The following is a 25,569-nucleotide window of genomic DNA, read 5'->3' on the forward strand; positions in this document are numbered from 1 at the left end:
AACTTAGAAGCTTGTAAAAAAAGCATTCTGTAAACCATTCCTCTGAGGTTTTCATTACAGAATCCATAATGTTGGAAAGGCTGATATGATATTGAGAAAAACACCAACCTGTCAACTTGGAGTTAGTTTATTTCATACATAGAAATATATTTTTTGTTAGTTTCTAGGTAAAAATGAAACACACCTAAAACAAACACAGTCTAAAATTAGCAAGTAAACCTTCCTACAGAATTTATCAGCTTTTTAGATGCAAAGCTGGTTGTGGAAAGGCAGAAGCTTTGCCCCGATATCCCGATACAAAGTGCTTAGCAAGACTAGCATATACAGTTCTATAGCATTTTCAAGGTTTTATGCCTTTGTAATAGTTACACTTTTATTGGTTAATTTTATATTGCAATTGTTTTGTGTCATATTAGGATGCTGTGATAGGTGAAATACTTATTTACATAACCTAAAATGCTCTGATAGATACATGTGATTACTTCGTTTCATAATTACGAGCAATACTATATATACCAGTAATTATTAGCTCAAACCAAACAAATAAAATCCTTTACAGTTTAAAATTTATTTTGATTGTAGTAAACCCAATGATAGTATGGGCAACTTACAACAACAGGAATTGCCTTCATGAAATGTATGACAGCAAGCAATGACAGTAAACCTTGTACAAGCAGTGGTGTAGTTTAGCGTACTTTGTACAGTAATGACAATGTAAGCTTGACTACAATTGTATTGTTAGTTAATTTACAAACGTTTCAAGCAAAACCTCCCAACAACTTAGGCTATGCAAGTTTCATTAAATAGATGATTAAAAGCAGAATGACACATTATCACATATAGGTTTACGGTAAGCTAGTACCAATAGTGTTATGTTCAAAATTGACATTATTGCTGTTGCTCTTTATGTTGTAACATTACATTTAGCCAGGCACAAATCACCCTACATATCTGTGCTCCATTTCATCACCACCTGCTGCCTACAATTATCTATGTGTAACCTCTCAGTCAATACAAAACGCTTGCCATTTTTTCGGGTCTAGTGCAGAAGTGTACAAACGCGTAATGCATTAGTATACTAGACCTCTGCTACCCAAATTGTGACGTCATTTGGTTGTGCACTTCTGCACTAAACCAATTTTTTCTTTGTCGTGCAAATAGAGAATGATTTAAAACATTTGGGCCATTTCCTATTTTTAAATGGTCCACTTGGTAGCGAAGTAGTTAGAGCACTAAGCTCACAATAATGAGGCCTGTGTTTGGTACTCAGTGGCGCCAACTATGTAATGCCTTCGGGCAGAGCTTTAACAACACTTTTGTTCAACAGCCCTACTGAACAGTTCCAATTTCAAGCAAAACGATAAAACAAAAAATGTTTGTGAATATCAAAATTTGCACAAAGACTAGATCGGTAACTGGGGATCAAGCAATGAAAATGCAATTGCCTATTTTGGGTCACGCAAAGGCTTCTTTCAGTCTGAATACAAAGATTATAAAACAATTCCATGATCCATATATCTATTAACATCTGAACAGAGCAGATAAATTGTTGGCCCGTACTAGGTTGCATGGATGAAAATTGAAATGTAAAAAAATTCACCAAAACCAACTGATATGGTATCAGAATCATCATCGGACAGAAGAAAGTTTTTACACAAAACAACTTAAACATGGCGGCGATGATTCCCGATTCGTCAAGCAACTACTAGCTACCAAATTAATTTTTGTGCAAGTTCTGATAGACATAAGCATTATTGGTGCTTATACGGTATTGCTTGAATTTTGAACTGTTTGCCAGAACAAAGCATCGTTGATGCCTTGCCCCACTGAGGCTCACAATTTACAATGAAATGAGCTATCCTTTAAAACAATATAAATTGCAGTCTAATGGTTGGCGAATAGATCATACAAAGTAGAGCCCAAAGTTTATATTCATGATAAGATATAAGTGAGAATCATTTATTTTTGATCAGATAATAACTTGCAGAATATGCAGAAAGCATATTTAAGCCTTAGAACTCTTTAATTTTTTAAATTGTAAATAGAAAATGTGTGGCAAACATATTAACTTTCAAAACTTGGATAGAGTTTGTGTTCGAAGCCAGCACATAATTCGTTGTGGGTAAAAAGTGCACACTTATTCTGGACAAAAATAAAATAAACTATTTCAACCTTTCCAGTTCAAAGCATACAAATCCAGTGTATCCAAAAAATTAAAAATAGATTATAAGTTATGCTTTAATAGTACTCTAAAATTTTCACATATTGAGCATAACAAAAATCAGTAACTGGTAAATCTGTCAGTTTGTCAGTCAGTCATCTGTTAAGAATTTACCACAGTGTGATGCGTCCAGAGATGTCAAAAATTGTATACTGGCATCATTACAGCTCAAAATCGTTTGGCAATGTGCATGGCGTGTTTGGTTTCCACATAAATTGTACCAGTTAGGTTCTTATATAGGGCTTCAGACAAGATAAGTCTGATACAAGCCGTTGATGGTGGCTGAACCGTGTTAACCCAGTATATAGTAAAATAAAAAACAAGATATAGGTTGGCAATCTGAAGGTTAACTTTATTTTTGATTTTTCTACACGAGCTTTCGTAGACATAAGCTTGCTTCTCCAGGTATACAGTACTAACAAAATGTCTGTACTAAGTAAGAAAATTTTCTTAGTACACCTGAAGTAGCAAGCTTATGTTTGCGAAAGCTTATTTGGAAAAATCAAAAAGTTAACAGGTCTTCAGAGTGCTAACCTATATCTTGTTTCTAATTTTAATAAATTGTCTTGTATAAGTGCAAAAAAACAACTACAAAAAGAATGGAAATTTTGCGTGGATGAATAAAATGTCATTCAAACACAGCATAAACTGCAATCTGGCAAACAGCACTAGACCAATGATGCTTTACATTAAATAAATTTACAATAAATACAATTCACAATAAAAAATCGTTTACTATGAGATAATACCAAAATAAAGTTTGGCTATAAAGCCTATAATACACTATTTGACTTCACGCGCCAGTACTTAATCTGTTTTCAATAAAAAGGTTGAAATAAGGCATCTACAACATTTGTAGTGATAAAAAACGTAAGTCTTGCAGCAGTAGTTTGTCATATTTTTAGCCTAAATAGGGTCTATCTCACCGATCAATCATTTTTAACCACTTCAAAATTACCAACTGGCAAATTAAGTTAATTACACAAACGCAAAACCAACAAACCATTCAACAAAACGAGCAAAACTTGTAATGAAATGAAGAGCGACCATTTTTCGCAAGAGAAAAATGTGGTCACGTGACTGCTTATTCGTTTTTTTCGTAACACCGGTTCAATAACCGTCACGGATCACAGCTGATTGACAAAAACACGAAAACTAGATAACGCCAGTCATTCTGAACCTGTTTACTACAAACCAAGGAACACTTCTTTTCTTTGAAATAATCATGGAAGCGTGTGTAGTGCTCTAGCACCACGCTGCGGCCGCTTAATTTAGCGAAATATGCCGCTTTAATCGCTGGAAGACCAAGGACATTATTATCATTAAAATTCGTGGAATTGGGAGGCATGCCAAGTTTTTAAAATTTTCTGTTAATTTTTAGACTTTGTAGATGAGTTTGAGATTTTCGTGACTTTTCACAGAGTAATTTGCGTTTGAATCACCTACTATAGAGCTTATTTATGCTACCTTCCTGAACAACGGCCAAATTACGATTGTTTTCTGTTAGCAACTTGTTATTCAATGTAAGTGTCGTGAACCAGTATCCAACTTTGTAAGGTTTTCTTTTCTATGGAAAAGTTATTCTAACTCGCTTCAGATGACCAGCAAAGCATACACATTAAACAGCCGCCATGTTACACTCTATAAATAGCCGTTAAGTCGCGCTGTATATTTCGCTATTTGTGTGTGTGTAGGACATGTAGTGTATTTTATTCTCGTTGAGTTATAGCAAAAAGAAGAGAAATGCGATAATTACGAAAAAGTCAAAAGAAAATTGTTTACAAACAATGTTTAGCAAAAATTCCTGCGGCTGTATGTAATGATGAGTATTGTAGGCCCACTAGCAGAACAACGACAAACCGATAAAACTTTATTTACCGAACAAAACCGAGTAAATAAAAGGTAAAGATAATAATATCATGATGTCCAAACTTTAAATGCTCGAAACGAAAAAGTTTAAAAGGAACGTTCTTAGGTAGGCTAATTAACGAACAATTTAACGTAATGAGAAAAGGAAAAGCTGAAGTAAAAGTATCCATCGACTTGGCGCTTGCAGCCAAATTTGCAAAACCGCGTGTGAGCGACGTTTGCAAACTTATGTAAGTTTGACGAAAGTGCACTTCCGTCCTCCTGATCTTAAAACACTATACATCTGTTCATTTAACTTCCCGTTTTCGTTCATAAAGAGTTCTCATAATAAAACTTGAAATAATTTTTTCTGTTCAAACATAAACAAAATAGCAGAAGCCATTAGGCTTTCTCTACAAAACTCTAGCAATGTTTGTGTTTGTACATTTCAAATCTTTGAAGCGTTTAAGTATTGTACAAATCGCTATTGAAAGCCCGTCCCGATGCAATAGACCCAGGTCAATATTACAAAAGTTTTAACTTAACTCCAGTATTTTCAATGCCGGCAGTCCTGCGCTATCCGATGCTTTACTTAGACCCGGCTTGTATTAAAGCAAAACACATAAAGCACATAAACAAATCGTTTCGAAAAGCAAGGTGACAAATACACATGTAGAATAAACTATTATAGTGTCCCATGACTTTAAACAATTAAATGAATCAACCAGGATGTGCTGATGTTTAAATCAAAAGCGGCCAATGATAAAAATTCATGGTTAAAACAAATACCTTAATAATTAATCGATTAAAATGAAATTCGCGCTCACTAACAGTACTGTAGATATACCTTGATATACGTCACGAGGTTGTTATGTTCATTTGCTACGATTGGAAAAATGAAACATTACAAGCTCGGATCAAGGTAATACATTGTACACACTGCACATGGGCTATACTGGGACAAGAAACGAAGTAAACCGAAAAATTGGCAAATAAACCGAGTTATCTGCGTCTAGGACAACGTTTAAGAAATTCACACCCATACCCCGGTCTTATCTATAGTAAAGCATAGTGAATTAGGTCGGAATAAAATAGTATTATTTTTCATTTTTCACGTATAAACTGGTCTACATTTATGGTAGTAATATTGTAGGTAGAGTGATTTTGTGTAAGCGAAACTAGAGGCCTATTTATAGCACCGATAAAAACTGCAACTTAGCTAACTTATTCAAACAAACAGGTAAATAGGCACAAGTAGTTATGATGAGGGCAACGAATTTGATAGAGTACAGTAAAAATTCAAATGATTCTTTACTAAACACCAAGCAAAAACGCTTGCTTAGCAGTAGCTGTCCTTCCAGCTTCAATGCTTTGGGCAGCAGGGTTGTGAAGTGTGGCATTAAAAGTTCCCTTCAGCAAAGTATTGGCGATCAGCGGGCTTAGCTCGTAGGTACCAGGGCCTGGAACCTCGTCTATTTTAACCTGCAAAAGCGGGCATACCCACATTTTATACCATAGTATAAAAACTGAGAACAGCTTCAATAGTTTAAAATGGCGCTAAGCATTACAGTAAGTTATAGAAACAATCTAAATATACCTGCTTAAATCTGTCGTCCTTCGTCACCATGAGCGCCAGTTTCACTTTCTCATTTGCCATCTCTTGTTTGTATGCTCCTATAATAGTAAAAATTAAAAAAGTATGCATGCTGTAGCTATTCATGCCAAATATAGCGCAGGAGTTGAATCGTACCCGGTCCAGGATTGTCCTTTTCTGGATCACTCCGAACCACATCACGTGGAGGTGCAAAACGATCAGATGCTGTCAAGAATGCTCTGTTACGCTTCATGGCTTCTTTGGTTCGTGGAGCTTGCGTTCCACGTTTTTGTTGCGATCGTTTGAAAGAATCTGCAACCTCATACGATCCCGGAGGAGGGTTGTCTTGCAAAGTCTTTCCAGTTTAAAGAAATAAGTTATTTTTTATTAGTTTATAGTAATAGTGGAGAAAAATATCTTTCGACTAACTAATTATTACTTGTGCAACAGGAGCCGTAAGTCTATCAGTCAAAGAAGCAAACGTAGATGTCATCTGTTTCTTGTAACGTTCTTCGGTGCCTTTTGGCTGTAATCAAGGAAAATGTATTAATTTTCTAATAAAATAATATTATATATATTATTTGTAGAAAAAAATTAATATTAACTGGAATTCAAAAAATACCCACTACCTGATAATGTGATGGTCCTGGTAAGGCAACTTCATGTTTTTGAATGATGGGCATAATGCGTGCCGATGTAGTACCAAATGGCCCATGCCGTGTACTTTCCAGGTATGCTCTTTTTAAACTTTCCTGTGCCATGCCAGTGTTAAAAATATTGTAGTGGCCTGGCCCTGCGGATGTTAAAACATAGTACTCTAATACATTTATCATTATGATATGGTTTTCGAATATGTGCATATGGAATTGTTTCATGGTGGATGTACTTATCGTGGATGAGGTTATGTTTTTAATTTATTTATTATCCATTTATCTATAAATGGTTTGTTTAATTTAAATAGTTATGAACAAATCACATCTAAACAAAGATTTCAAATTGCACTGCAAATGATCAGGACACAATGGACGAGATTTTGGGAGTGATAGTTACTTTCTGTTTTGGTGTAATTTTCCTCGGCTTTGGCATTGTTTACTAAAACTACTAAACAGGAGCAAGCAACACAAAAAGTTATATGTTAGGTTAAGTTTCTAACACAGGTCGCTCAGTTGCGAATCTAACACTCTAAGTCTAATAATACAAATTTTATCACATATCATCCAATAAAAAAGCGTTTGACAACGTGTTGGACTAGATTGACAAAAAAAGTTAAGAAAGCTTAAAATAATTAAAAGAAAAATGATGATGCGTTCTAAAACAATTTTGGTTTGACTTACTGTAAATGGTTTACAAACTGAATTGACATTATTGGTCTAGAATCAGGATACTGATTACAATCATAAATATATCAAGTTCCACAGAAGACCTTTGAATACCTGGAACAGCTTTTCCCTTCCCTGAAGGCTGGAACCTTACTGCAGTTTGACCAAAAGGACTTCTTTTCATTCCAGTTACTTTCTTTAATGCTTCCAAGGCATTCCTGGGGTCATTATACGATCCGGGTGCAGGTGTAATCCGCTTAGAGTCTGAAAACCTGAGATAACATCATTGAAAATCGTACAAGTTTTCTCTGAAACTGTTCAGTTTCTGATGTAATTTGTAATTTCGTTCAATAATAAAATTGGCTTTATCAGCCGATTGCATTCTATATCTCATCATTTCGTTACATTATCTCACGTACTGTACATACAAGATCATATATTGCAAACCTTTTTGCTTGGGTCAAAAATGGTGGGTGTTCTACTTCTAAGCCTTCAACATTAACAGGAGCAGTTTTTTTGGTAAACTGCCCATTGATTTCATATTTTCCTGGACCAGGAACTGCTCTTTTCTCCTCTTCTTGAACAACTATTTCATGGTACCTAACAAAGAACAATATAATATACAACTTGCAACCTGAAAAGAACAATGTTTTTCACGTGAAAAGTAATGCTCAAATTTTGTTTTGCTATTCTTAAAAGATTTCTGGCAAGAAGAAAAAAGGTTTTCTGTGTGTGTATTTTAATACATACGTGTTACAAAAACAAAAAAATAATGTATATGATTACTAAAAAAAACATTTAATAAAGATCTAATAGCGAAAGATTAACCAGAAACGAAAACTAAATTTGTTTAAAACAACGATACTGTAAATAAAAGTTCACCTGGGTAATCTGGACTCAAAAACTTTGCCATCAGGGTTTATTAAAGATGCTATATCATTTACTGGCTTTGGTTTGTATGGTTCATACTGTCCAGGACCTGGGCCATCTATGCCTCCAAATTTTATTCTGTCTGCACGAAGTGAACCAAAATGAATTCCTTTGTATTTTGTTGTAGTTGCAGTTGGAGTAAAATTTGCCCTAAAAAGCACAAGAGAAAATTAAACTGGAGACGTATAATAAACCAAACTGCAAAATAAAATTTGTAGTTTTCACAGTATTCCCAAATATTGGGAAAGTTGGAGAGCAAAAAGACAGCATTTCCCAGAGCAGTGGTTCCCAAACTTATTTAGACAAGAAATCATTCAACATTTTTATAATTGTCACGGAATGTTGGAATCCAACTTTTTACTACAGTACAACTATTATTTATTTGATTAATAAACATATTTTCTTTTGTTTTGACCAATATCTTTGACCCTAACTCAAGAAAGTGACACAAAAATTCATAACAGAACTGTCAAAATGTTAAAGTTTGAAGCTTGAAAAGTGGGGAATCTCAATTAAAATGACATTCAAAGAAAAATTAACATATATAATCGCTTCAAAATTATCGCAGTTTCTAAATAAAAACTAAAAATTTCCAGCCTGAGAAAAATAAATGCATAACTTTGTAATTTCCTCCAAGTATTTCCCACAATCAAAGAAAGTATATTTTTCCCCATGTCAAATTATCACATGGTCATATACAGTTTATTTTCCAGCATCATGTTAGGAAGGAATACAGTATGCCATGACCAAAGTTTGAAAGCAAAGTTTATGAAGGATATTAAGGACACAAACTGTGCATTTTTAGGAGTTGTTTTGAGAACTTACGCGATCGATTTGCAAAACAACAGGTTTCGTCAACTCACCAAGTCCCTTTAATATAGAAAGTATAAAAGCAATCTTGGAATGTTTGAAAATAAGAACATGTGGGAAATCAACAATGACAAATAATAAGAGCGATTTGGACAAAAATAATTCTGATCAAGTGCTATATTTTTATATACAAATAAATCAAATGTTCAACTGAAACCTGGATTTCAATATACCTTAACAATTAAAACCCGCACTAAATCTAATGAATGTCTAGATTAATCAAAGGTAGATCATTTTGAAAGTACAAATGCCGTTATTAATTAATGTCTTTATGTAACAAACTTACTTGTAATAAGCTGGACCCATACTTTCATCTGTTGGTGGTGGTGCCTACAAGTTAAATAAAAATTTGTTGCTTTTTAATCCAATGTTAACATGAAAACCATAATACTTAATACACACCAACCTGTTTTCTTAAGGTACCATCATCAGTTTCTTCATAACCATAAGCCTGTCCAGGACTGGGTATTGATGGAGCATCAGGTTTCCGCTGATATCGTACTCGGCTTGTTAGAAGAACCTTACCAGGTTTGTCTGGCTTTAAATATTACAAACATTCCAAGACTAAGATCAACACATTAATACGGTGTGAACTTTATTTACTCAGAATGCAAAGAAAACTGTTATATTTTATATGGGTCCATAGTTTTACAGACAAATTTACATTTATGTATATACTTACAAATATGTATCTAATATATGAGCACTAAACATAGTAAATTTTTTGTTTGTTGGTTTAAAGTTCTGTGCATTTAAGCAATGCATTAAAATTTTTAAACTTTAATTACCTATATCAGCAAGATTAAATTAGTACGCAAAAACAGGTTTCTGGAAGATTGTCACAAACAACTTGCAAAATATCTTTTCATATGGTATCATAGTTCTTGAGTAAGAAAACTAAAAAAATAGCTTCAAACTTAAACATGTAATCAAATACATGCCTTGCCCCTTCAAACCAGAATATTTGGAAAATTGTTTGAGGTTATTTTCATGTTTAAACAATCTTAGTTTGCATTTTTAATGCTTTTTTTACAATCTCTTGCTAAAATTTCCCAATTTGGTTTATTCTGCACTGGTATTTTATAATGCCTCAATCTTTATTGGTAGACCTGAATTAATTAGCCCAGAAACCACAAAGCCAATGGTAGGGCATATATTTATGTCAGAATGCAAAATTAACCCACTAACAAGTTTTACAAAAATACAAAAGTTATGATTGAAAACATTTCACCAGTATTTTTACTGGTTCTATATCAATTTAACCCCAGTCAGCCCAATCCTGTTCACTACAACTGTTGTTAATTCAACACTGGACCACTCAACTCTGGACTAGGGTTGGATTATCCGGATAACGGTTAACCGGTTAACCGATTAACCGCAGGTTTTTTCCTATCTGATATCCGGATATAATTCTGCCGGTTAACCGGCTAAAAGAGTATCGTTGCTAATGCGTTTTACACTTTTTAGTAAGTTTGAACATTCTTCGTTACGTAGAGGCTGACTCCCGCTGAGCGCAATTAAACCTTTGTTCACACTTCTATTGTCTTATACTTTCAACTATGGTACTCGTAAAATGCACGATTGAAATTTACTATCACGTCACAAAGAAAGCATAATGAATGATTCTTTTAATAGAAGACTGCATTCTCATGGCAAGGTAAAGTCTGTGAAGTGTCAGTTGAAAAGCTTTGACTACAACCTAGTCTGAAGTGACTAAATTTAAGAGATGGAATTTAAACGTTTCAAAAGTGATAATCCAGTTTGGGGCTTACTATTCAGCCCACTTCTGTGGAAGCAGAAAGAGCATTCAGTGCATGTGGACTCTTTGTTACAAAACTCCGGTCTCGTCTACAGGATTCCACAATTGATGCATTGTGCTTTATAAGGAGGGCGTTGCAGAAGCAGTGAACATTGAATTTGCGTGATTTTTCTCGTATTCGCTCGTACTGCGCGTGTACGTAGATCTACAATAAAACTGCGTAATGATTTTACAATCCATTTTTCATGCAAACCTCGTGAAATCGATTGTCTCACTTAGCAGTTATTATCCGGTTAACCGGTTAGATAAATTCCAAATATACGGATATATCCGTTATCCGGATAGTAAAAATTATTGATATCCAAACTAACCCTACTCTGGACAAACATATACAATTTTATTTACACTGAATCAATGGGATTAAACTAACTAGCTGCCAGACGTTTAGTTGATTAGACAGGAATTGACCAGGGCTTGGTTGAGCTGGATTGAATTGACCAGAGAGATGTTGGCAGACGATCATTTTAACCTTTTAAACTGTTGTTGCTGGAACACACAACTTTTTCTGGACTAATATTATTTCACACCGACTTACTGCTGCTGGTGCAGATGAAACTGTGGGCTTTGCAGCTTTAACCCAATCGCCCTTTTTTGAAAGATTGTATCTGCCTGGTCCAGGGGTAATTCCACTAGTGGTAGCAGATTCTGAGAATCTTTGACTCCTGTTTGCCAATGGCCTACCCCCAGCATGATGCTCTTGAGGAAATCTGTGGTCAAAAAAAGTGTGGCACAATTATAAGTAAAATCTGCCTACTAGATAACAATATTTGGTTAAAAGAAATTAATTTTGATGAATAATGATAAGTCAAAAAAGTTTCTGTTTCAAATTTTAATGAAGGGCTGAAATGAACCTGTTTAACGTTATTGTAAGTAGTGTAATATTAGTTTTAGGATAATACATTTCACTACTGGTTTCGCTGACTTCCAAAGGCTAATGGAAAAAAAGTAACCAAAAACGATCTTACTAAAAAGTATATTATACATGACTCAAGCTACAAATATGCAGAAGTACTTACACAGGATCATAAGCTCCAGGTCCTGGTGCTGCCATCACTGAATCGCTAACGTAAAACATAGTTTCTCTTCCAGACATGGACTGAAAGGGAGCATATCCATCTGCTTTCATCCATTTTCCACTACAGAAACAAAACATATAACTTACAATGTAGCTTCAGTTTATGCTACTCCAGCTATCCTCGCAATGGGTTCATTTTTTGTTGATCCCAAGGGCAGCTGTTTTACAAAGGTTCCATGGCAAGATCGTGATGCAATGTAAATATCTTTGCACGTACATTGCTGTATTTACAGTACATTCATAAAATATATGATACATATAAATGAATCGAAAATTAAGTTAACCTCAGAGTGCCATCTTATATCTTGTTTTTTCTTTATTATTATTGATATAATCAAATGATACCTAAGAATTGGAACATCATAGGTTCCTGGTCCAACACTGTCCCTTGTACTACCAACAGTGTAACTTGCAGTTGTTCTTGGTGCCCGGTCATACATCTTATTTCCTTTTCATATCCTTTAATACAGAACAATGCTTCACCAGGTAGCAACTGGCATTGAACCTAAATAAATCGTCTTACAAAATTTTATAGGTCTTTCATCCTCCCTAGGAAGAAATTTAATCAATTGATACTTCAATATAAAACTCCCAAACATAAAAATTGAAAGTTACATTTTGTGTAACGTATTTTTATATTAACAAATTTAAAAATAGCCAGAAAAGTTCTATCAAACAACAAGTTCTCGTATTTTTTCTAAGCTGAACTAATTATTCTGTCAGTCTTTTGCCATTTTGTGTTGATCTGATTTCATAATTTTTGATTTTCTCTAGTGTTGACCTAATGACCTAAAACCTTGTTTTGAAAATATTATGGGTGTCCCTAACAATATATTTTAGGTTGTTAGGTTGAGTCCTTTGTGTACATAAGCTTGATGTAGCGCACATCTACATCTTTATCCACTTTGTGGAGTAACTTCCTTTTGGGTACCTTTTCAGTGGTGCAATGAAAAGGTAAAAGCGAGCATTTAATCATTAGAAAGCTTGCAAATTAGATTTATGTAGGAGCTTCAAACATCACTCTAGGCTACACTGATGCTAGGTGTTTGTTGATCAGACTGGCCATAGTGGAAAGTGTGGCAATGCATGCATGAAATTCATCAATGTGCACACTGAACTTTGTTATCTTCACGCTGATTTATAATAAACAAACAAAGAAAAGTGGTTGTTTGATAGCCAAAAAGAAAGAATTGAGGCTTTAGTGAACACCATCATGCCAAAGTTTGTGTATTTGTATGCATGATTTCTGGGTTCCCGATTTCTAGGCCTAGGCTATGCTAACTGATAAAATTCAGGGTTCACATGCATATGCCACACTTCAGCACTTTCCATTTTAGCGTAGTTGCATGCGTGGGAAATTTATTTCAACCTAATTCGGAAAATTTTCTATCTTGATTGTAGGATGACATTAGTAAGTGGGACAGTTCATTTCTTATCCAGTTATGAAACTGCGTTAAAACCCGAGTCGTGTGCACCTATGATAATTCAACATAGATTAGACTACAAAAAAGCAGCCTAGCCCAGACCTATACAGCTACAGCTTACGAAAATAATTTCAGCATGACACTAGCTTAAAACATAAAAATCTATTCTACACGCCTAACAGCTAATTAATGTGTGCAACACGTACTAAAACGAATCTTTAACAATTTTTTGCCAATTTTTCCCACAAGTTCGTTACTACTATCTTCATTTACAAATGACTTGAAAATCCGATCTGCGCTGTAGGCCTAGGATAGTTCTAAACTTCAGAAATAGGTAATTGAGGCATAAGGAGCATGACACTCGTTGCCATAACAGCGTAGCATTTCGGCACATAGACATCGGAAATATAAATATTATATGTGCTGAAAATTTTACCAAAAATATAAAAAACCTATTAATAATAATTAGGGCTTATATTATTATTTTTTGACTTGTCAAAAAGTTAGTCAAAATTTGTGTGATTTGTGTTATTTTTCTTGTTAGTGTTGCTATTCGTTGGAACATGCTTTTATGCTTTAAAATTTTCGTTATAATTACTTGAGTGTTTTCATGCGGCTCCATACGTACTCTGAACTTTGAAATTCGGCCCCGCCACCAAAAAAGGTTGGGAAACACTGATATAAACATTATATGTTTATATTTTTGATGCCTATATTTCAGCACGGTTATTTGAGCATAACTTAATTTAAAAAAAATTAAAAATGGAAATTTTATGCGATGCGGGAAGCAGTTATCTTAAATTGCCCACAAATTAATAAGGTAATACTTTTAAGTGTGGAAAGCAATTTTGGAACTTTACTTATATTGTTCATAACTTTCAGCCAGTTTTCTGCAGGAAGCATGCAAAAATTGACCGTTTTTTAGAAAATTTTACTGAGCAGACATTCTATTGCACGTTTTGTAAATAACCCGTTTGAACAAACTGTGACGGTTACGTCATTATCCATGGGTTGAATAATACTTGAATTGATACTTGTTTCTCAATTTGTATAGTTAATTTGTTAATGCATATTAATCCTTCTTGAATAAGTTTATCAATTTATAAGCTAAATCTGCAATACATTGTGACTGCAGATCATGTATCGAAAGTTTTTTTTACAGTGTTACCTTTTTTATCATTATATTGGCGTAATTTATTTAAAGTGAGGGGCAAGTCCAAAAACAAGTTGGCCATAAACCAAACTGTAGTTGTCACCAGGATCACCAAAATTTATAGCTCAACAAAAGATATTAGACTACACATAGGCCTATGTGTTGTGCTGTCCTGATTCACAACTGAGGCTAATATTATCCACATTGAATTGCAGATTACTGCAAATATAGGCTATAGTAGCACATATATGCATAAAATAGAGGGATCTCTTTCGAACCTAATATCAATTTAGGTTACTTTCAACATATACATTTTGCAATTTCCGTGTAAGGTAGTGTTTACACTAGGCAACGCAAGTTTAAAGCTTCGTTGAAATAATTCACATTTCTTTCATAGTTGTTACCTACACCTTAGAAACAAAACAGTTCAAGTTAGGCTACCCTGTATACACGTTTGATTCAGGTTGCAGCCCTACTAGAAAGTTTGTACTTATCATGCGCCGAAAAAAAATTGGCTTCTGCGCTGATTGTTTGGTGCAGAATTGTTGTTTTACCCTATATTATAAGTATTACTTGTCGTGGCGCAAACTTTGGCATTACATTTGACATTGCCTATTTCACAAGCTGCCGGTTAGAGAATTTGAAAAGTTAATTCGGTAAATGGCTAACCGGTTATACAATTGGTATTTTCTTACTTCGGTAAACGGCAGCCGCAAAGTGTAAGTTAACCTAAAACTAATCCCCTCCAACCCAGATTCTCACCTTTCATGACTAAATCAGATTAAAAGTAAATTTAAACAAAAATCATCAAGCAGTAGCAACTTTTGAGCTCCATACTTTCGGCATACGAGCCCCATCGCTAGCCACTACGCCACAGCATTGCCTTCTTCTCACCGTATATAAAAAGAGTGATAAACCAATCAGCGAAAATCTGCCGGTCACTGTATAATATGATTGAGCAACTTCGGCAAACGGACGCCGGTGAAATAGTCACTTCGTTGCATTTATCAAGCGCACTGAAACCAAACTTTCCAGCAGTGTCTTGCAGTGGTCACCATTGGCTTTACGATGGATTCCAATCTCTCTGAAACGATTGGCTTATGTTACACAACTCGTCCTCTAAAGTAACATTACCCAATTCTAGGTAACTTTCGTAAATTCCTCCTCCTTATATAAATGTAACCTAAGTCACTACTTCTTTTAATTCGTGGTAACATTGGAGATTTCTACTGAAAGGCTACCAACCAGTTGTTGACTTACATGTAGTTCATGTTTGTATCCTTAAGCCCGACTGGAAATTGCAGCAGCTTTCGATGAGAAATCATGCGTGGAAAGACGCAAATTTTGGCATGATGAGGTCCATCGATGTGTCAATTCTTTGTTTATTTACGTTGATAAATCTCATGCATGCAGCTGCCACACTTTCCACAATGGTCATTAGGTGTGCCAGTTGTATGTACAGACTATATATATATTAGAAGGTGGTTTATCAATTTTTTGCGATGAATGCTTGCAAAAGGTAAGAAGTTTTTGACATTCACTCTTTATGTTTCTTTTAGAGTATTGCAAATTTCACTATTGGTGGAATTGGTTATAAGTTAGGCTGTAACTTTAGCTGAATACAATCACGTAAGGATGAGTTCAACTACATTGCGCCAACGTAGGAAAGAACCAATAAAAGAACAAGAAGCATCTGTTTTCTCACGACCTGAAACCCAACAAGCATTTGTGTCATTTCGTCTTGCTTTGTTGATAACCACTGGGATTGTTATTGCAACACTGTTGCTTGCATATATGACTTCTCCGATTACTGCTGTTGGTGTTGAAGAACTAACTATTGTTGAACTGACTGGTCCGTTTGAGCTAAACCGAAAACTTTCTAAAGGAAAACAGTGAGTTTTTATCACCTGTATATGTAATGATTATTATGTTTGTATGTGGGCATGGGTATCAGGATGTCCATTTTGGTCAGTGTCTTTACATAACTTGAGCTTAGTGATAAATCTTCACTAGGTGGGCAGAGAAAATTTAATCGCATGCTTTGTGATAGTTTAGTTTTATCCAAGTAACTTTTTCAGCAGTCTCTCTTGTAATGTTGTGGATTCTAATGCGGCCTGCGTTTCTTCATAAATTATCAGTTTAACCCGTCATTTCAGAAAATTTTTATGCATTTTCAGAAATATTTCTTTAGTCTTGATAAGCAATATTGAAAAGGTAAGGTGTTACCGTGTTAGCATCCCAGCACTTTAGCCTGGTCTCCCAAAATCTAACTCTGTTGCCAAATTTTGCTATACCCGATTGCTACACTGCTGAGCTGACTATCTATGAACAGAAATAAATATAAGCTTAAATAGAAGGCTTAAATTGGTTGTTATTGCAATTCATATGACCCTAAATGTTATTTTCAATGTTGATTTGTAAGGTGGACATTTTGCTATGACGTTAGTGTGTTCATAAAATATTATGGTGTTTAATAATAAATAATTAAAACTATATATAGTGCTGCAATAAATAATGCAAAGACCAGTGGTTCTCAAACTGGGGTTCGTGGTCCTTAAGAGGTCTGCGAAGCAATGTTCTGGGACCGCGTAACACCTCAAACGACCTACGGACATGGTTGAAATATCCCAGACAGCAAAGTTTATTATTTTTCCATCGCAAAATGTCTATAGACAATACGGTGAAAGTGTCTGCAATTGTATCACATATATACTGTGCTAAAAACGTCATGATAGCACCGTGGCTGTTTCATACTACGAAAAGAAATGAAAGATTTTCTGCAAGGAGCAAAACCAGATATGCATGAGAAATTCTTAGATGATTGATTTTGGTGGACATTTTCGAATCCGTCAATTTGTCATTGCAAGGAAAAAATATCAACATACTTCATTGTCATGAAAAATTAACTGCTTTCAAAATGAAGCTAACATTGTGGCATTCCAAGTTAGAAAACAAGAACTATGCGCCATTTCCACATATGAATGCATTTCTTGATGAAAATCAACTTCAAATAAATGATGATATTCTCGCGGTCATATAACGTCATTGTACAATTCTTGAAGATGAAATTTGCCGCTATTTTCCCAACCTACAGGATGTTTAAAAATACTCTTGTTTCATCAACAACCTGTTTAGAACTAAAGTTAGTAATCTGCCTTCGAAGACAACTTAATTCAAGAACAGTTGATTTGGTGAATAATTTGGGTCCAAAACGTATTTTCTCTGAGATATGTTGGTGTATGTAAAATAGAATTATATTTTTACCCAAATGACATTTAATGCATAGCTTAAATGTTTTGTACTGACAGAACTGAGTTTGTGATTTGTTAATATCAAAAGACTCAATGCAGTAGAACTTCTTTAATATTATAACAGCTCATCTGTAAAATGCAAAATCAGATATAAAACGGTTGATCTCCAAATTGACTAGAATACTGTAAGAAATGTATAGTTGTATTGTACTTGTAGAGCAGCGGTTCTTAAACTTTTTTGAGCGCGACCCAAATCTGAGTTTCATGATCACCTCACGACCCAAACCTATGTCGCGACCCATTTTAATGTCCTATAGACCTATATTATATTATATTAACCTATGTCGCGACCCACCTATGTCACTATGTCGCGACCCATTTTCTGACCCTCCGCGACCCATGTTTGGGTCGCGACCCATACTTTAAGAACCCCTGTAGTAGAGGGATGTTCTTCTTCTTGTGCACTCGGGGTCCCGGGCTCCCTCAGCCTACTATAAAATTGTTAATTTGTTGGGGGGCGGAGATGAGTGTGTGCAAAGCTATAAAATCTGGGAGGATTTCAGAATATGTTTATGGCACACACTAGGGTTACAATAGGAGCTGTTGTAGCATTGACCAAATCTTAACTGGAGTATTTTCTTTTTTGGTTCTTTTTTCGTGCTACATATGCGTCATAAATTCCAACACCTTGCCATCAAGTGGTTATGTTTCAACCCCAATAAAATACAATGCAAGCTAGCTTTTTTGCTATGACTTTTAATGACCCCTGATGACTGCGTTATAACAAAGTTTTACTGTGTTTTCATTTCTACCAACATGAATAATTTTTAACTGAGCGAAAACATATAAACATGGTTAAGCAATATTGCATGCATTTTAAACCAGGATATTAATGAGTGCTCCAGAATCAATCGTTGAACACAAAGGAAATCTTTATACTGGATTAGCGGATGGTAGAATTGTCAAAATCCACCCGTCAGAGGATGGAGCTTTAGGAGCGGGCAAAGTGGAGTATTTAACTAATGGAATTATACCCAAAGCAGAAAAGACCACAGAAGACATTAACCATGGCAGAGCTTTAGGTGGGCAAAAATTGTTGTTACAAAATTGTTTTTAGGTTGTTGGAAAATGATTATGAAACAACACAACAGATAAATAGTTTTAGTTTTAAATTCAAGTTTCAAATTAAATTCAAATTTAGTTTCAAATTTATTATCAGTTCAATTCATAGCTTTAAATAACAAAGGTTATTGTTCATTGTTTAGGCATTCGAATACATGACAATGATCTCTACGTTGCGGATGCAATATATGGACTTTATAAACTTGATCTCAATTCCAAGGAAATTACAATATTAGTTAGGCCCAGTGATACAAATCCACCTATGAAGTTCCCAGATGATTTAGATATTACAGCTGATGGAAAGATTGTATATTTTTCGGATGCATCCTATAGATGTCCCATTACCACGTTAATAAATGAAGCACTTGAAGGTAACAGCGATGGGAATTGTCGCCCCTTTAGTTAAGGATTAATGAACAACTGCCCATGTATTACTACAGATTACTTTCGTACAACTGTGTTAGTAACAGGAACACCACTAACACGGTAACATAGGTTAAATCATTAGTTCATTAAATGAGCATGTATTGGTAAGACACCAGGAAGCTACACCTACGCCCACACCATAGACATGCTTCCGTTATTTTGGATTTACTTGCTCTAGTTGCTCATCCCATTCTACCTATTCTCTTAAACGACTGCTAACCATGTTGAACTAAGCTGGTTAATTTTACTTTTTGGTTTATCCAGCTTCCTATCTTTTAACAAACTGCGTTACTGATAACACTAACTCAATAATACTGCTAACAACGGGTACTAACATACCCATTTCATGAGCAAATGTTTTCACACTTCTATAGTATTACAAACACAGTTGAATGAAATGATTAATCCGTACCATAATACAGCTCATTATTATGCTTCACTCTTCATTAATTAGGTTAATTTGTGGAATTCTTGATTTTACTTTGCCAGTAAACTGTCTTTTTGTCTGCCAATTTATAGGAACTTGTACAAGCCGGATTTTTAAATACCATGTCTTTACCCACAAACTGGAAACAGTTATGACTGGCCTATGCTTTGGTAATGGAGTGCAATTAACTAAAGATGAAAAAACATTGATTATACCAGAAACTACTCGGTATCGTGTTTCATGGGTGGATACTACTACATGGAAAACTAAACATGTGCTCAAGATACCAGGTTTTCGCTACTGTACCAATGCTCTATTTATTATTATTATTAGCTCTATTGAAGTAAAGCAATTCACAGTTAGCACTTCATCTATAAGGTATACACATAAGGTTGTTGTTACTGTAAAAAAAAAGTATTTATGGAGCAATAATTTTCACGAAGCCTTTTCTTTAAACGATTTATGCAAATTAACTTTGTGAGGAAGTACTAAGAACATTCTTCACAAAAATTTGAATTTTCCGAAAATTCAAGAACAGGTGCAAGTGTTCTTTGTTAACTTTCTGGTGCTGAATTCGACTTTAGTTTTTCACTTGTGCGTCAGGTTTTCAAGAAAAATTGAAATGAAGAATTCATTATTTTTTGGTATATGGGATATATGATAAGCTGATCCTCTAGATCAGGGATGTCCAACCTGCGGCCCGCCGGAGATTTTTGTGCGGCCCGCTAGTCATTTTCAATCCAAAAGTATGTACTTCATGTACCCATTTTTCTTGAAATTTAATAGGTTTTGCGGCCCATTTAATTATTTCAAGTGACAATGCGGCCCACCATAATAAAAGGTTGGACATCCCTGCTCTAGATGTAAACACAAATTTATACAAAAAACTGTAACAATGTTTAATAGTATTGGCACGGTTACCTTAAACTTGCACTTAACCATAAAAAATTATTATCTTATTTTTAACTCAGTTTTACTGGTACAAATAGGAAATCTTAGAAACATGTTTTAAACCAAATAGTGTGTCAACATGGTATTATAGCTATTACTAAGAAACTAAGCCTATGTGCAATGTGGATTACTTGATCTTCATGTGCTCTTTTAAAGATTCTACTGCGCAATTTTATCTCGTAGCGTCCAGCAGTAATCTGCAAGCATGCTCACTAACCATTTTCCTTCATTCCATTTTTGAATAACGGAAATGTCTTGATGAAATCTTTCACCATGTTCATCAGACACATTTCCCAAATGTGAAAATGTGTTGCTGCGAAAAAAAAACAAGTGTGACTATAAAAAGTAACGTTTTAAAGACATATTGCATACCATTTTCTTGTAATGTTTCAGTAACCTTTTCACTAACTTTTCGTTTTTGCTTGAGCACTTTACATGTGAAAAATTCTCACAGATTTGTTTGAAGTTTTTCCATGCATTTGGTTCACTGTTGCTTATTGTTTGATCAAAAGCATTGTTTAAAGTAAGCTTGCATATTTCTGGACCAACCGCTATACCTTTTTTGATTTTCACAAATGAAATTGAAGGAAAGCTTCTTTAAAAAAAATGCAAATGCAGCAGATTATTTGCTCAAAGGCTTTTGTAATTTGCTTGAATATACCTAATTCTATGTGCAGAAGAGGAAGAATAATTTTTTCTTGCAGAGTTAATGACAGATTAGGTACATAATATTGGCCAGATTGTGTTATGGAACGAGCCAGCCATTTCTTTCCTGTTTAATGATGACTATGAGCTCTACAATCACGTAGACATAAAAATAACAGCAAAGTTTAGTGTAACCCAATTGAAGTTCAGTTAATAGAGCAACCACTTTCAAATGAGTGCACACAAACCATTTGTTGTCTTCATAGATAATTTTGTTAAAAATTAGCTGAAGATTTGTGTAGTTTTCATTCGTGGAACGTGAATTACCAATAGTAATTGAAGGTAAAGCATTTCCATTATGCAACAGAACAGATTTTGTGCTTTCTTTTGAAGCATCAATGAAAAGACTCCACTTACTAGGATCATAATTTATTCCAATAACACTTATTAACCCTCTAACATCATGACTGCAGCAAAGTTAATTAGATTAAATTAAATCTAGCAAATTTTCATCAAAACAAAGTTGACACAGAAATTTAGACCTTATGATGTCGTCATTAGCTATGATCTAAATTTTGTCGTAGCTATGTCGCATATCACAAAAACTAGATGTGATACATAAAAACTGATTTATGATTTATGATCAACACCCTCAAATTAGCTAGAAACACCTTTAAAACCTTCCTGAATTTTTTTTGTGTCGGACAATGTAATCATGTGATCAAAACACTGAAAAAAAACGATCAACAATTGAAGTTGATATAACCCTGGTTTCCAAAGTAGGTCAATTAGATTTTTCATGTAGGTCTATGTAATTCTCTGAAAAATTGATCTGAAAGTAAGGCAAACTTATGCTTAGACTCTAGAATGTTGATATGCACGTGTAAAAACATTATGTGCAAAGTTTTATAAACTGTCTTTTTACACAATCATCTTATGTTTAATTTAATTGAAGTATCGTTATTTATATTTTATTGTGCATATTAGTATACATATTGGAAAAAATGCATGTGTACGTTATTATATTAGCTCACAGACTGGATGTTGATCTTTAACGCAGCAATGCCCGACAACGTACGCATGAACAGACATGGGACATACTGGGTTGGTGCAACATCCAAATTGTCAAAACCTCTTCAGTTTCTTTTTCGATACCCATTTCTGAGGCAAATAGTTATTGGTCTAGTGCCAGCAAATGTCATCCTTGGGTAAGAGTTAAAGTTTAAAGAGTTTCTAATTTAAAATTAAATAATATATTCAATCACTTTAATAAATTAGCATATACATATATAAAAGGTTTTGTAACTTAACACATATGAAGCATTACTGTGTTGTTTGTCTAGCAAATTTTCTTTGCTTGGGTGGCCATTTGATTTCTTGTTTCATCAAGATAATGTCTTTTATTTTAAGCTTTAACTATGACCATTCAAAGACCAGAATGTAATTTACTGAGTGTGTCGTTTATGATTACAGCATTCCAAATCGCAAGCATAATATGTTGTTTGAAGTTAATGACAACGGTGAAATTATTGAAACTTTACATGATCCAGATGGTGATTTGACATTTGCAGTTGCTCAAGGTACTGAGCTTAGTGATGGAAGAATTGCACTTGGTACATATGCTGCTCCTTTCTTAGCCATAGCAGATAGATCAGAATAAATAAGATGTTTTCATTTTCAGTGCTGTCCAATTGATGTTGTGATTTTTATTCTATTTGATACACCTTGATGATTATTATTCATTTTTATTCTGTGATTGCCAAGTAAATTGATTTGGCCATAGGTTTACCACTGGTCATTGTAAAAAGCGTTTCGTTTTTAATTTGTATCACGAAGCAATATGTAATTATTTCATGTGTGCAATATTACCATAAAACTTTTAAAAGAACGGCAGCATGATACATAAAATCCATTACTTTAAATATTTAACAGAGACAGTGGCATCATAAGTCATTCGAAGTTTTGTATAATAATTGTTATCAATTTATTATTTCATTGTTGTTAATATTGATTTTTTGTATAATGGAAAAACTTACCAAAAACCTAGACACTAGCACTCTGCTAAGTCTACTTTTTACAGCATGGTATAATGTGAATGAATTTTTTCTTACAGTGATGGAAATTCAAAATCCCTGTACTTTTAATGTGTTTCTTCGTTTCGTTTAAATGGTTTGTGATAAATATATCACTTAATATAATATAAAATTGTGTACTACATAGAATTCTCATCTATGGAATCAGTGAAGCATAACACTGCGTGACGTAATCGACTGCTTCCCCTGTGCGTGCATTTTGATTTATTCAGTTCTTTTGGTTTCTACGTTCAACGCCGCAACATGTCTTTGTGCTGTTGCTGTCACAATGTTCTATCTTGATTTATTCGTTCAATGAAACTTCAATATAACCAGTTTATACAGTTGTCGAGGTGTACAATTAATTCTAAGATTAAGAGAAGCGAAACAACGACCTGAGACTCATTTCACTTCGAGGACATTAAGCAATTCTACAGACAAACATTGTAATTGAAGTGATCGTCCTTACAGGCTAAGGAATGATAAACCACCCTTTCCATTACAACGTTTATGGTGCCAACGAGCTCGGTGAGAACTACGCTTTTCTTTTATCGAGGAATCTATGAACAGTTACATTTGAGGTTGCGAAAAGTCTAGTGATCTCAGACTACACGTTTCGAAGATATGTCTTACCTACATCGTATGCAAGTGCTCAATGAAGACTCGTTGAATTCAGTCAACTATGAATGCAACAATGACCGACGAACAAAGCACGCTGACCCATCCACTAGGCTAGTCGTGGGAAGCCAGTGAAGAAACTTGATCGGTATTTGGACATTCAGTAATGATTTTTTGTTTGATTTTTCTCTATGTAGTATATATTATAGCGTTATTGTGTAGTTTACCTTAATTGATGGTGGCTTAGTTGCCATACTCTCTAAACGGTTTAAGTCATGCCGTAGAGAAATGTTTCTTTGTGTTATTTTGTTATGCTTTAAACATAGCGGTTGTTTTCGAAGGTTAAACAAATCCCAAGGCTAACACCGATACACTATGTTGAATGTCAATTACAAAACGTATTTGACTAATTTTATATATATTTTGTAATACGCGTATTTCCAAGTGAAATATTCACACAGCTATACTGGTAAAACCAGATGCTGAAATATTATTAAATGGTCTTATATTTGAAAATGCCTAGCGCAAATTTCTCTTATGTTGATCAGAACGCGTGAGCATACGAAAATTTTATACCATTTTGTTTACGGAAACGGCGTGAAGAAACGTGAGATGAAACATTTGCCGACGTTTCCTCATTTTGCAAGCATGCGCGTGACGTGTCAAGACATTCTGTTTTCTATTTAAAGTCGTGACATAAATGTCATCATTGTTTGTTTTGTATACTAATTTTGCTTTATGAGTTACAGAAAACATATTACTATCTTTTTGCGAATGTATTGCCAATATGTATTGTATTGTAACTATGTTTCAACGTTTATTGTTATGTGATCTATATTTTACGTGTTATATTGACTTTTGCTATCAACACTATTGTTTTAATTATTGTTCACTGAGAATTGTTTTTATCATGATCATGAAATACCGTTCATTTTTTTTCAAAAAACTTACGATATTTCATTGGGGAAGGTTATGTGATAAATATATCACTTAATATAATATAAAATTGTGTACTACATAGAATTCTCATCTATGGAATCAGTGAAGCATAACACTGCGTGACGTAATCGACTGCTTCCCCTGTGCGTGCATTTTGATTTATTCAGTTCTTTTGGTTTCTACGTTCAACGCCGCAACATGTCTTTGTGCTGTTGCTGTCACAATGTTCTATCTTGATTTATTCGTTCAATGAAACTTCAATATAACCAGTTTATACAGTTGTCGAGGTGTACAATTAATTCTAAGATTAAGAGAAGCGAAACAACGACCTGAGACTCATTTCACTTCGAGGACATTAAGCAATTCTACAGACAAACATTGTAATTGAAGTGATCGTCCTTACAGGCTAAGGAACGATAAACAATCATTTCATTACAGGTTCTTCAATTATGGTACTTAATGTTGCGATTAATAGCTGTCAATAAAAGATTGTGTTGTGGGAACATTGAAGTTAGTTTTCGTTAGGTATTGAACGAGTGTAGAGGAAACGTTTAAAGCAAGGTGGACAAATTATCATTGGATAACATTAATTTTTTATTTATAGTATTGGACTTTGTGGTCAGAATGTGACTGCCTTATAACGAGTACATATGCCATTGATTACTAAGCGTTATTATCCGGGCTGGGTAAACTATTTTGATCTTTGATAGTCTCTAAAAAACATATGTTTTCAGGATGATATCAAGCTTTACAGAAACCTTGCGCTTGTCGCACACAGCAGCTTGTATTTTTCTTTGTAGTTGTAAATATGCATCTGAAGCTGTGTAAATTTTAGATCGACACAGGAAACGTCTGTATCCTTAAA

At 34.4% G+C, this 25,569-nt stretch overlaps 2 protein-coding genes across 3 annotated transcripts; one reads left to right on the top strand and one right to left on the bottom strand.

The window, feature by feature from the left end:
* Nucleotides 1–4,656: 4,656 nt before the first annotated feature.
* Nucleotides 4,657–13,405, bottom strand: LOC143469531 (sperm-tail PG-rich repeat-containing protein 2-like). Its single transcript, XM_076967266.1, has 14 exons — nt 13,307–13,405; nt 12,022–12,181; nt 11,618–11,737; nt 11,137–11,308; nt 9,189–9,320; nt 9,069–9,112; nt 7,865–8,062; nt 7,430–7,582; nt 7,097–7,254; nt 6,293–6,456; nt 6,103–6,189; nt 5,820–6,018; nt 5,667–5,743; nt 4,657–5,551 (listed from the first exon to the last, which is right to left on the bottom strand). Exons 2-14 carry the CDS (start codon nt 12,114–12,116, stop codon nt 5,384–5,386), a joined length of 1,767 nt encoding a protein of 588 aa, XP_076823381.1. The 5' UTR covers nt 12,117–12,181; nt 13,307–13,405; the 3' UTR covers nt 4,657–5,383.
* A 2,411-nt stretch (nt 13,406–15,816) lies between these two features.
* Nucleotides 15,817–24,985, top strand: LOC143468827 (adipocyte plasma membrane-associated protein-like). Of its 2 annotated transcripts, XM_076966253.1 has the most exons (6): nt 15,817–16,145; nt 18,390–18,586; nt 18,770–18,997; nt 19,572–19,769; nt 22,136–22,283; nt 22,549–24,985. In XM_076966253.1, the coding sequence occupies exons 1-6, from the start codon at nt 15,889–15,891 to the stop codon at nt 22,733–22,735; spliced, it is 1,215 nt and encodes a 404-aa protein (XP_076822368.1). In that variant the 5' UTR covers nt 15,817–15,888; the 3' UTR covers nt 22,736–24,985. The 2 variants fall into 2 exon arrangements, with proteins under 2 accessions (XP_076822368.1, XP_076822369.1); XM_076966254.1 differs by lacking the exon at nt 22,549–24,985 and having other exon boundaries at nt 22,105–22,242.
* The last annotated feature ends 584 nt before the right edge of the window (nt 24,986–25,569 follow it).

This window comes from Clavelina lepadiformis, chromosome 8, assembly GCF_947623445.1.
Source record: "Clavelina lepadiformis chromosome 8, kaClaLepa1.1, whole genome shotgun sequence".
Lineage (NCBI taxonomy): Eukaryota > Metazoa > Chordata > Ascidiacea > Aplousobranchia > Clavelinidae > Clavelina > Clavelina lepadiformis.

Coding starts and splice junctions, on each gene's coding strand:
- LOC143469531 (XM_076967266.1), bottom strand. CDS start 12,116: ATGTATGACCGGGCACCAAGAACAACTGCAAGTTACACTGTTGGTAGT. Junction 9,113..9,188: donor ATGGTACCTTAAGAAAACAG/GTTGGTGTGTAT, acceptor TTTAACTTGTAG/GCACCACCACCAACAGATGA. Junction 5,744..5,819: donor AAAGGACAATCCTGGACCGG/GTACGATTCAAC, acceptor TTACTATTATAG/GAGCATACAAACAAGAGATG.
- LOC143468827 (XM_076966253.1), top strand. CDS start 15,889: ATGAGTTCAACTACATTGCGCCAACGTAGGAAAGAACCAATAAAAGAA. Junction 16,146..18,389: donor AAACTTTCTAAAGGAAAACA/GTGAGTTTTTAT, acceptor ATTTTAAACCAG/GATATTAATGAGTGCTCCAG. Junction 18,998..19,571: donor AATAAATGAAGCACTTGAAG/GTAACAGCGATG, acceptor GCCAATTTATAG/GAACTTGTACAAGCCGGATT.